This window comes from Oncorhynchus gorbuscha, linkage group LG18 (assembly GCF_021184085.1).
Source record: "Oncorhynchus gorbuscha isolate QuinsamMale2020 ecotype Even-year linkage group LG18, OgorEven_v1.0, whole genome shotgun sequence".
In the NCBI taxonomy this organism is placed as follows: domain Eukaryota; kingdom Metazoa; phylum Chordata; class Actinopteri; order Salmoniformes; family Salmonidae; genus Oncorhynchus; species Oncorhynchus gorbuscha.
The window spans coordinates 49,830,424-49,843,274 of NC_060190.1; the positions used below are offsets into that span (position 1 = coordinate 49,830,424).

A 12,851-nucleotide genomic window follows, 5' to 3' on the forward strand; every position below is an offset into this window, starting at 1 on the left:
CAGATGACACTACGCCAGCACTCAGTGCTGGTTCGGCCTTATCAACAAAAGCCTCATGGGAACAACTTCCATCACAGAAGCCATCATCCCCAGCAGGCATAGGCACTGGTGAAAACGCCCTGTGACCCAGACAAAATTTGGCTAAGCAGAGCTGGAACCCGGACACCGTCCGTGAGTCTAGCTCGAGACCCAGAAACAGAATGCGCTGAGTCAGATAGCTCTTTTTCTAGTTTCTTATGAAGCCTAGAGACTGAATACGGGACAGTAGCTCCCACCAGTCAATCACTGTAATAGCCGGCGGCTCGTGAACAGTCTGTTTGTAGATTCTGGAGATGCTTGTTGAGGGCACATTCTCTAGAATGAGACACAAAGTCCCGTTTTCGTAACCAGGAGTACCGGCTGAACCAGCAGTCCCAGATCTTCGACACAGGAACCACTCAGATTGCCTGCATCTGGAGATGGAGGTTATTTCCTCCCTCAAAACGGGCACCGAGGCCTCGGGAACAGTCGACATGACGACGCTGCAGATTGTAGCCTGTACCCTGACATCACTGTTCACATGATCCAGGGCGACACTGCGCATGCCCGCCATTGGTTGGAGCAGACAGTGAGAATCCTGTGTAGTGTCATCTGAAGTGACTGGGAGAGATTGGTTCTTCTTCCATTCGCACCACTCTTGAGGACCGTGTGTCTGAACGTGGAGAAGGAAGACTTCATCTAACTCACATACAGGAGGAAACACTTTTAACAATGGTGAAAACTGTGGAACTCTGTTGAAAGAACAGAGTGTTTATGTGCCAAGGTTTGCCCACCGATCGTCCCACTCTGGGTCCGGTGACCAGTGACATACCCTCATTGGTTTAGGCAGTAAGATGTGTTCCGGTAACCGGCGGGCACCCAGCGCTGGACCACATGCATTAAAAATAGACCCAGAAAAAAAAAACATTATCATGGAGGTTACCCTACCGACCAGTCATAGGTATTGGCGACAAATCGCCTTATAACCTAGCTGGGAAAGGGACAGACAGCTCTGAAACAGTGACCCTTTCTATTTGAACAGACAGCTCATTTGGGGGCTCATATGAACCCCACACACTGTGTGTGGGATAATAGCATGGTCGTGTCCAACCCTCCTTGTTCCCGCGACTCTGCTACCAACAACTAAACGCCTACAGAGCCAATAACCTGTATCACTCGACACCTCATAGGGACTAGTGAGCTACAGACAGGAATCAGCAATGAATCACAGTAATGAGCCACCTATGGAGGAGGGGCGCCCCCTTGTGGACAGTGTCCCATCTTGTCACCCTGGGGAGATTGATATTCCCCTTGAACCCTGTGAATACTGTGGAAGGGGGGCACAAAAAAGTGTTAAACAATTAAAAATATATTTTTAATTTGAGATTCTTCAAAGTAGCCACACTTTGTCTTGATGACAGCTTTTCACACTCTTGGCATTCTCTCAACCAGCTTCACCTGGAATGCTTTTCCCACATATACTGAGCATCTTTTGGCTGACTTTCCTTCACCCTGCGGTCCATCTCATCCCAAACATTTCAATTGGGTTGAGGTCGGGTGATTATGGAGGCCAGGTCATCTGATGCAGCACTCCGTCACTCTCCTTCTTGGTCAAATAGCCCTTACACTGCCTGGAGGTATTGGGTCATTGTCCTGTTGAAAAACAAATGATAGTCCCACTAAGTGTCATGTTTTGTCATTTATTATCTTGTCTTGTCCCTGTGCTTCCCATTCTATTCGTTTCCCTCTGCTGGTCTTATTAGGTTCTTTCCCTCTTTCTATCCCTCTCTCTCCCCCTCCCTCTCTCACTCTCTCGCTCTCTCTTCTCTCTATCGTTCCGTTCCTGCTCCCAGCTGTTCCTATTCCCCTAATCAATCATTTAGTCTTCCCACACCTGTTCCCGATCCTTTCCCCTGATTAGAGTCCCTATTTCTTCCTTTGTGTTCCGTTCCTGTCCTGTCGGTTCCTTGTCTAGAATTCACCGTGCTGTGTTTGTGTATCGCCCTGTCGTGTCGTGTTTTCCTCAGATGCTGCGTGGTGAGCAGGTGTCTGAGTCTGTCTGGTTCAAGTGCCTTCCCGAGGCAACCTGCTGTTCACCTGCTGTTCAAGATCGAGTCTCCAGTTTGTCCTCGTCATTTCGAGTGAAAGTTGTGTTTTTTGTTTGTATTTACTTTACTGGATTAAAGACTCTGTTTTCGCCAAGTCGCTTTTGGGTCCTCTTTCACCTGCATGACAGAAGGAACCGACCAAGGAATGGACCCAGCGACTTCAGACGCTCGTTACACTGCCGTCGAGATCCAAGGAGCCATGCTCGGCAGACACGAGCAGGAATTGTCTGCTGCTCGCCATGCCGTGGAGAACCTGGCCGCTCAGGTTTCCGACCTCTCTGGACAGTTCCAGAGTCTACGTCTCGTGCCACCTGTTACTTCCTGGCCTGCCGAGCCTCCAGAACCTAGGGTTAATAACCCACCTTGCTACTCCGGGCAGCCCACTGAGTGCCGCTCCTTTCTCACGCAGTGTGAGATTGTGTTCTCTCTCCAACCCAACACATACTCTAGAGAGAGAGCTCGGGTTGCTTACGTCATTTCACTCCTTACTGGCCGGGCTCGAGAATGGGGCACAGCTATCTGGGAGGCAAGGGCTGATTGCTCTAACAAGTTCCAGAACTTTAAAGAGGAGATGATTCGGGTTTTTGACCGTTCAGTTTTTGGTAGGGAGGCTTCTAGGGCCCTGGCTTCCTTATGCCAAGGTGAACGGTCCATAACGGATTATTCTATTGAGTTTCGCACTCTTGCTGCCTCTAGTGAGTGGAACGAGCCGGCGCTGCTCGCTCGTTTTCTGGAGGGACTCCACGCAGTGGTTAAGGATGAGATTCTCTCCCGGGAGGTTCCTTCAGATGTGGACTCTTTGATTGCTCTCGCCATCCGCATAGAACGACGGGTAGATCTTCGTCACCGGGCTCGTGGAAGAGAGCTCGCATCAACGGTGTTTCCCTGCTCCGCATCGCAACCATCTCCCTCCTCTGGCTCAGAGTCTGAGCCCATGCAGCTGGGAGGGATTCGCATCTCGACTAAGGAGAGGGAACGGAGGATCACCAACCGCCTGTGCCTCTATTGCGGAGTTGCTGGACATTTTGTTAATTCATGTCCAGTAAAAGCCAGAGCTCATCTGTAAGCGGAGGGCTACAGGTGAGCGCAACTACTCAAGTCTCTCCATCAAGATCCTGTACTACTTTGTCGGTCCATCTACGCTGGACCGGTTCGGGTGCTACATGTAGTGCCTTGATAGACTCTGGGGCTGAGGGTTGTTTCATGGACGAAGCATGGGTTCGGAAACATGACATTCCTTTCAGAGAGTTAGAGAAGCCTACGCCCATGTTCGCCTTAGATGGTAGTCATCTTCCCAGTATCAGATTTGAGACACTACCTTTAACCCTCACAGTATCTGGTAACCACAGTGAGACTATTTCTTTTTTGATTTTTCGTTCACCGTTTACACCTGTTGTTTTGGGTCATCCCTGGCTAGTATGTCATAATCCTTCTATTAATTGGTCTAGTAATTCTATCCTATCCTGGAACGTTTCTTGTCATGTGAAGTGTTTAATGTCTGCCATCCCTCCCGTTTCTTCTGTCCCTACTTCTCAGGAGGAACCTGGCGATTTGACAGGAGTGCCGGAGGAATATCATGATCTGCGCACGGTCTTCAGTCGGTCCCGAGCCAACTCCCTTCCTCCTCACCGGTCGTATGATTGTAGTATTGATCTCCTTCCGGGGACCACTCCTCCTCGGGGTAGACTATACTCTCTGTCGGCTCCCGAACGTAAGGCTCTCGAGGATTATTTGTCTGTGTCTCTTGACGCCGGTACCATAGTGCCTTCTTCCTCTCCGGCCGGGGCGGGGTTCTTTTTTGTTAAGAAGAAGGACGGTACTCTGCGCCCCTGCGTGGATTATCGAGGGCTGAATGACATAACGGTTAAGAATCGTTATCCGCTTCCCCTTATGTCATCAGCCTTCGAGATTCTGCAGGGAGCCAGGTGCTTTACTAAGTTGGACCTTCGTAACGCTTACCATCTCGTGCGCATCAGAGAGGGGGACGAGTGGAAAACGGCGTTTAACACTCCGTTAGGGCATTTTGAGTACCGGGTTCTGCCGTTTGGTCTCGCCAATGCGCCAGCTGTTTTTCAGGCATTAGTTAATGATGTTCTGAGAGACATGCTGAACATCTTTGTTTTTGTCTATCTTGACGATATCCTGATTTTTTCTCCGTCACTCGAGATTCATGTTCAGCACGTTCGACGTGTTCTACAGCGCCTTTTAGAGAATTGTCTCTACGTAAAGTCTGAGAAGTGCTCTTTTCATGTCTCCTCCGTTACTTTTCTCGGTTCCGTTATTTCCGCTGAAGGCATTCAGATGGATTCCGCTAAGGTCCAAGCTGTCAGTGATTGGCCCGTTCCAAGGTCACGTGTCGAGTTGCAGCGCTTTTTAGGTTTCGCTAATTTCTATCGGCGTTTCATTCGTAATCGGTCAAGTTGCTGCCCCTCTCACAGCTCTTACTTCTGTCAAGACGTGTTTTAAGTGGTCCGGTTCCGCCCAGGGAGCTTTTGATCTTCTAAAAGAACGTTTTACGTCCGCTCCTATCCTCGTTACTCCTGACGTCACTAGACAATTCATTGTCGAGGTTGACGCTTCAGAGGTAGGCGTGGGAGCCATTCTATCCCAGCGCTTCCAGTCTGACGATAAGGTTCATCCTTGCGCTTATTTTTCTCATCGCCTGTCGCCATCTGAGCGCAACTATGATGTGGGTAACCGTGAACTGCTCGCCATCCGCTTAGCCCTAGGCGAATGGCGACAGTGGTTGGAGGGGGCGACCGTTCCTTTTGTCGTTTGGACAGACCATAAGAACCTTGAGTACATCCGTTCTGCCAAACGACTTAATGCCCGTCAAGCTCGTTGGGCGTTGTTTTTCGCTCGTTTCGAGTTTGTGATTTCTTACCGTCCGGGTAGCAAGAACACCAAGCCTGATGCCTTATCCCGTCTGTTTAGTTCTTCTGTGGCTTCTACTGATCCCGAGGGGATTCTTCCTTATGGGCGTGTTGTCGGGTTAACAGTCTGGGGAATTGAAAGACAGGTTAAGCAAGCACTCACGCACACTGCGTCGCCGCGCGCTTGTCCTAGTAACTTCCTTTTCGTTCCTGTTTCCACTCGTCTGGCTGTTCTTCAGTGGGCTCACTCTGCCAAGTTAGCTGGTCATCCCGGTGTTCGAGGCACTCTTGCGTCTATTCGCCATTACCGGTCTGCCTTTGCCTTTGTCTGCGGGGAAGACTGTGATTCTTACGGTTGTCGATAGGTTCTCTAAGGCGGCACATTTCATTCCCCTCGCTAAACTTCCTTCCGCTAAGGAGACGGCACAAATCATTATCGAGAATGTATTCAGAATTCATGGCCTCCCGTTAGACGCCGTTTCAGACAGAGGCCCGCAATTCACGTCACAGTTTTGGAGGGAGTTCTGTCGTTTGATTGGTGCGTCCGTCAGTCTCTCTTCCGGGTTTCATCCCCAGTCTAACGGTCAAGCAGAGAGGGCCAATCAGACGATTGGTCGCATACTACGCAGCCTTTCTTTCAGAAACCCTGCGTCTTGGGCAGAACAGCTCCCCTGGGCAGAATACGCTCACAATTCGCTTCCTTCGTCTGCTACCGGGTTATCTCCGTTTCAGAGTAGTCTGGGTTACCAGCCTCCTCTGTTCTCATCCCAGCTTGCCGAGTCCAGCGTTCCCTCCGCTCAAGCGTTTGTCCAACGTTGTGAGCGCACCTGGAGGAGGGTGAGGTCTGCACTTTGCCGTTACAGGGCACAGACTGTGAGAGCCGCCAATAAACGCAGGATTAAGAGTCCAAGGTATTGTTGCGGCCAGAGAGTGTGGCTTTCCACTCGCAACCTTCCTCTTACGACAGCTTCTCGTAAGTTGACTCCGCGGTTCATTGGTCCGTTCCGTGTCTCCCAGGTCGTCAATCCTGTCGCTGTGCGACTGCTTCTTCCGCGACATCTTCGTCGCGTCCATCCTGTCTTCCATGTCTCCTGTGTCAAGCCCTTTCTTCGCACCCCGTTCGTCTTCCCTCCCCCTCCCGTCCTTGTCGAGAGCGCACCTATTTACAAGGTACATAAGATCATGGACATGCGTTCTCGGGGACGGGGTCACCAATACTTAGTGGATTGGGAGGGTTACGGTCCTGAGGAGAGGAGTTGGGTTCCGTCTCGGGACGTGCTGGACCGTTCACTCATTGATGATTTCCTCCGTTGCCGCCAGGATTCCTCCTCGAGTGCGCCAGGAGGCGCTCGGTGAGTGGGGGGTACTGTCATGTTTTGTCATTTATTATCTTGTCTTGTCCCTGTGCTTCCCATTCTATTCGTTTCCCTCTGCTGGTCTTATTAGGTTCTTTCCCTCTTTCTATCCCCTCTCTCTCCCCTCCCTCTCTCACTCTCTCGCTCTCTCTTCTCTCTATCGTTCCGTTCCTGCTCCCAGCTGTTCCTATTCCCCTAATCAATCATTTAGTCTTCCCACACCTGTTCCCGATCCTTTCCCCTGATTAGAGTCCCTATTTCTTCCTTTGTGTTCCGTTCCTGTCCTGTCGGTTCCTTGTCTAGAATTCACCGTGCTGTGTTTGTGTATCGCCCTGTCGTGTCGTGTTTTCCTCAGATGCTGCGTGGTGAGCAGGTGTCTGAGTCTGTCTGGTTCAAGTGCCTTCCCGAGGCAACCTGCTGTTCACCTGCTGTTCAAGATCGAGTCTCCAGTTTGTCCTCGTCATTTCGAGTGAAAGTTGTGTTTTTTGTTTGTATTTACTTTACTGGATTAAAGACTCTGTTTTCGCCAAGTCGCTTTTGGGTCCTCTTTCACCTGCATGACACTAAGGGCATACCAGATGGGATGGTATATTGTTCCAGAATGCTGTGGTGGCCATGCTGGTTAAGTGTGCCTTGAATAATAAATAAATCACTGACAGTGTCACCAGCAAAACATCCCCACACCATCACACCTCCTCCTTCATGCTTTACGGTGGGAACCACACATGCAGAGATCATCCGTTCACTTACTCTGCATCTCACAAAGACACAGCGGTTGGAACCAACCATCTCAAATTTGGACTCATCAGACCAAAGGACAGATTTCCACCGGTCTAATGTCCATTGTTCGTGTTTCTTGGCACAAGCAAGTCTCTTCTTATTATTGCTGTCCTTTAGTAGTGGTTTCTTCACAGCAATTCGACCATGAAGGCCTGATTCACGCAGTCTCCTCTGAACAGTTGATGTTGAGGTGTGTCTGTTACTTGAAGCATTTATTTGGCCAGCAATCTGAAATGCAATTAACTCTAATGAACTTATCCTTTGCAGCAGAGGTAACTCTGGGTCTTCCTTTCCTGTGGTGGTCCTCATGAGCCAGTTTCATCATAGCTCTTGATGGTTTTTGCGACTGCACTTGAAGAAACTTTCAAAGTTCATGGCATTTTCCAGATTGAAGGACCTTCGTGTCTTAAAGTAATGATGGACTGTCGTTTCTCTTTGCTTATTTGAGCTGTTCTTGCCATAATATGGACTTGGTCTTTTACCAAATAGGGCTATCTTCTGTATACCACCCCTACCTTGTCACAACACAACTGATTGGCTCAAAAGCATTAAGATGTGAAGAAATTCCACTATTTAACTTTTAACAAGAAAAACCTGTTATTAAAATGCATTCTAGGTGACTTCCTCATGAAGCTGGTTGAGAGAAAGAGTGTGCAAAATTGTCATCAAGGCAAAGGCTGGCGACCTTGAAGAATCTTGTTTTAACACTTTTTTGATTACTACATGATTCCACGTGTTATTTCATAGTTCTGATGTCTTCACTAGTATTCTACAATGTAGGAAATAGTAACAAATAAAGAAAAACCCTGGAATGAGTAGGTGTGTCCAAACGTTTGACTGGTGCTGTACATTAACTGCACCACTTACTATAATATCTCCAGTCCCTGCTAGTTTAGCTATCTGTAGTAGAGCAACGAAACTCTCTGATCTGTCTTCCTGCTAGTGTGTTAGTGTGTTCCCCTCACTCTGAATCTGAAGGGAACTTCCTTACTGCTGAATGTGATGTGTTTAAAACAAGTTATTTCGAGGAAGCCCCTGAGAGTGCCAGCCAGCCACCACATCAACAACAAAGGCCTTGGCAGAGGAGCCCGTCGCCAGCTGTGCTCTGCCTTATTCCCTTTCAAGTTCAAGTCTGGGCTGGCATCAAAACAGTTTATTAACACAGTGCTTTTATCTGCTGGTTCAGTTTCTCTCTCTCCCTCTGTCTCTCTCTGTGGAGCTGTGGAGCTGATTGTGATGCCAGAAATACTTAACGTCCTACAGACAGATGAGGCACAACATAAAAGCTTAAAAAGAGGACTTGAAAAACGCACTGTGTATCCTCCCTATTTGCTGTTTCCCTGAAATAGTTTCACCGTCTTTAGCCACACAAGTGTTTGCCTAAGTAGAAGTGTAAATAATATGCAATTTTACCCCAGAGGTCACCTCCTGCCAGACTGCAGGAGGGAATCATCTTGTTTTTCTCCTTTGAAGCGATTCAAATGTACCGACTTGTTGGTTTCATCGTGAAATTGTCTCTTTCTTCTTATTTCCAATATCTTGGGCCCTGACCTGATAGTTTGGTGTGTGTGTGCGTGTGTGTGTGCATTGTGCCCAGGTGTGCGAGGACATTTGTATTCATGGTGCGCACAGTATTACTGAGTTGTGATGCCACCAGCATTCAAGAACACCAAATTGTAGCTTGCAGAATTGGCAGAACAAAGAAACATGTTTTATGCAGTGGTCAAAGTGGACTTTACAACACTTCAATGCCTCCACTAAAAAGTGTTAACATCATCCACTCCTGCCCCCCCCCAGGGTCATGGCTGAAGTCGGAGGACACGGTGGCCATGAAGACTAAGAGGGCTGACTTCGCCTCAGCTTTCCTCAGGGGCAGGATGGTCGTAGCAGGAGGACTTGGTGAGGGAGGGAGTGTGAATGTGTGTGTATATGTGCCTGTATATGTGTGTTTTTGTTGACACCTAGTTGGTCCCCAGGTCACCAACCCTCAGTTCTCGACACGGTGGAAGCCTTCCACCCTCAGAAGAGGAAGTGGGAGAGACTGGTTCCTATGGCAATGCCACGATGCTCCGCCTCCTCCATCGTCATCAGGGACCGCCTGCTGGTGGTTGGAGGAGTTAACCAGGTGCTGGAATATTGCTCTGCATGTTGTCACACACATAACATTAACTAACTCACTTTTGTACATCGTGCTGGTCTGTAAAATTGACCTTATTTTAGCACCCAAAAAATGTAATACTTCCAGATCAACTGTAATATCAATACCATTGTAAAGCAACATTTTCCCCTTTCAAAACAAAATCAATGACGAGACCTTCATGATGCCCATCTTCGCATGATCCCATTAGGCAATGATCTCAGTCGGGTCTTTTTAAAAATGGCGGGTGGGGAAGCGAATCCTCTTGCGTGATCGTGAAAAGGACAGATGTGTAGTGTGGGGAAGCGAATCCTCTAGCGTGATCGTGAGAAGGACAGATGTGTAGTGTGGGGAAGCGAATCCTCTTGCGTGATAGTGAAAAGGACAGATGTGTAGTGTGGGGAAGCGAATCCTCTTGCGTGATAGTGAAAAGGACCTCTTGCGTGATAGTGAAAAGGACAGATGTGTAGTGTGGGGAAGCGAATCCTCTTGCGTGATAGTGAAAAGGACAGATGTGTAGTGTGGGGAAGCGAATCCTCTTGCGTGATAGTGAAAAGGACAGATGCATAGTGTGGGGAAATGGCTTATTTCACCTGATCTGTCCAACGTATCACCTCTAAAATGTAAATAAAACACTATAAAGAGTTTATATAACGTGTCATTACATACCTATTTGAAGGTTTGTGTCGAATTTGAATCTGGTTTTTAGGGCGCCGCTAAAGTTATCTTCAGAAGTAAACAGTGGTTTTTGAGAGTCATGATTGCTTGCAAGTGATGAAGCAAAAAATGACTAGATATCCGCCCTTACCTTGTCCCTGTCCCTTTTCTTGTTTTTAATCTGCGAGAGAAGTGCTACCCCTGGTGGAGAGAGGCTGTACGACACAGGATGAGTTGCATTGTGCGCGCTGTGCTTCACGTCATGACACGTCACAATTTAACGTACAGCGTCAGAGGGGTCCGTTTTTTCAACTTTCCTCCGCAGATTTGTACGGAATGGGGTTAGTCACCGTTACACACACTTGTTTTTTTGACTGTCTGTCTCTGTCTGTCTATAAGGTCCCTAGTTCAGCCCATGAGATCCTGTACGTAAAAGAGGAGGAGTGTCTGTAGGCTCAAGGACATGCCCCTTACATGATGATTGACAGCAGGATGACAGCAAGAAGATTCCTGGAACATTCTATTCAAGATCAGTGGCTCCAGTGCTTTCAGAACGGCTGTTGGTCTTGGACAAGTGCAATATTTACAGCAGAATAGTAAGGAAGGGGAAGTCATGCCACAAACACAGAACATTGCTCTCTGCTGGGTTGTCTATACACACTCAAACAAACACAGATTAGATCCCACACACAGAATCGATCCCAATAATAATCATACTGACTCACAGCATCCAAATATACTGTACACAGACGAGGAGCTGGCTTTCTCTGTAAATAAGTAATATATACGAGTTTTAGTAATGAGAAGATTCCTCTGCACTGTGTGTGTGATATCCCTTTAGGGCAAGGCTCTCCAACCCTGTTCCTGGAGAGCTACCGTCCTGTAGGTTCACACCAACCCTGTTCCTGGAGAGCTACTATCCTGTAGGTTATGAACCTACAGGACGGTAGCTCTCCAGGAACAGGGTTGGTGTTAACCTACAGGACGGTAGCTCTCCAGGAACAGGGTTGGTGTGAACCTACAGGACGGTAGCTCTCCAGGAACAGGGTTGGTGTGAACCTACAGGACGGTAGCTCTCCAGGAACAGGGTTGGTGTTAACCTACAGGACGGTAGCTCTCCAGGAACAGGGTTGGTGTGAACCTACAGGACGGTAGCTCTCCAGGAACAGGGTTGGAGAACCCTGCTTTAGAATTATCTTAGAAAGCTTAGAAAGGTCTTCAATATTTTTTAACTTTTACATATATTGTTGTAGACTTACTGATTGCCTTGCATTAAATGTTTTCGACAGGAAATATAGATGATATCTTAACAGTAAGTAAAGGCTAAAGTAAGGTAAAACAGTTTGTTTTGTTACTTAGAGTTCTGTATATATATATATATATATATATATATATATATATGTTGTATAGGAAATGTGTGCAGTTTGTCAACAGTTTGCTGTTCATACTGTAGATGCAAATGACCTCATGTCAGTGTCCACCCATTTCTATGGCCTAAAGTACAGTCAACTCCTGACGTACCGTATGCAGTTGCTTGGACTGGCATGAATACAAGCACTGTTTCCAGCTCCACTTAACTGGAGCATGCAGACATCCTGAGCCGATCCAAATCATGTATCTGAAAAACTACATTGTACGGAAACTGAGTGCAATTATCCAAAGTTGATTGTTCCGCACATTTGATAGTGTAGCCTTTGTATTGGCTATGGCAATATGAATTCTATTGGTGTGATATCATACTTTCATATATTAGTCAATGAGTGTATAGTGTATATATCAACTGGTGTATATTCAGTTGTGTTATTCAATCTTATTTAAGTTTTGTTTGGGAGAAAGAGCTCTTTAACATCCCAATATTAGAAAATATGTTATACTCATAGCTGCAATAATAATCGTTGGTTCATATGTTAGGGTTTGTCATTAGTGCACTGTGTATTGGCAATTGATTGATGTGAAATATCATTCATGAATAGCTTCATTCTCAGGATGTGATTTAATAAGCACAAACTAGTAGATGGATACTTCTACAGTCAGTATGGGTTCAGTGAGATATTCTTCTAACTTGTTTAGAAAATAAAACAACAGAAGTTTGTTTTAAACAATCCATAGAGTGCATCCAGTTCCTACCTGTATCTAGTGTGCTTATATCTATATCATTTTTGTTTCATTGTTATCAATTCTCTGCATCTGGTTGGTGTTGAAAATGGCCTTGCAATCTCACTATTCACCACTAGATGGCAATTAAACAACATATAAACTATAAATTGTGTGAGATTTAAAACATTCTAAACAGGCTTACAATCCTCACAGTGTTGGCACCATATACATAGCCACGTATCCTTTTGTTCAACAGTCGTTTTGGTTTGACAGTATCAATAGGCAGTGGTGGATTTACCATTAGGCAGAAGAGGCAATTGCCTCAGGCCTCACATCATCAAGGGGTAATGTTTGTTTTTTCTCCGCTTGCTGCACCCCCCCCCATTGTTTCACATGATATGATTGCAAATGGGACTTTCATTGAAATTAACATGCAACAATGAGGTTTTCAGAGCGGGGCAAAGAAAATAAAAAGGTCATTTTCATTTTAACAGAAGAATGACCTAAGTTAATGCATTTCTTTAGTAAGAAGACAGCTACTGCTGATAGAACATGTTCTGTAAGTGCAGCCCACGTATCTGATGCTGTCAGTTCATAAAGAGTATGGCATGTCATTTGGCCAGACAGCATCCGATACATGGGCTACACATAGTAAGACAGGGGCTGCTGTTTTGCTCACTCGGATTTTTGGATACTGGAATTATTGTGGATGAATGTGAGAAGGTAGCCTACTTTTGAAGTGATTTGTTTGACAATCAGATGAAAACCTCATGATTGTGTTCATGGCACATTAAGGGGGGGGGGGGTCTGGGCTCAGGCTGGCCTT

The 12,851-nt window shown here is 46.8% G+C and overlaps 1 protein-coding gene across 1 annotated transcript in view; it reads left to right on the forward strand.

The window, feature by feature from the left end:
- Positions 1–10,823, forward strand: part of LOC124003945 (kelch domain-containing protein 8A-like) — a 26,035-nt gene extending 15,212 nt beyond the window's left edge. The window contains exons 6-8 of the mRNA XM_046312605.1: positions 8,932–9,033; positions 9,111–9,259; positions 10,328–10,823. Coding sequence (XP_046168561.1) covers positions 8,932–9,033; positions 9,111–9,259; positions 10,328–10,381 — 305 coding nt within the window. The 3' untranslated portion in view covers positions 10,382–10,823. The remainder of the gene's footprint in view (positions 1–8,931; positions 9,034–9,110; positions 9,260–10,327) is intronic.
- The last annotated feature ends 2,028 nt before the right edge of the window (positions 10,824–12,851 follow it).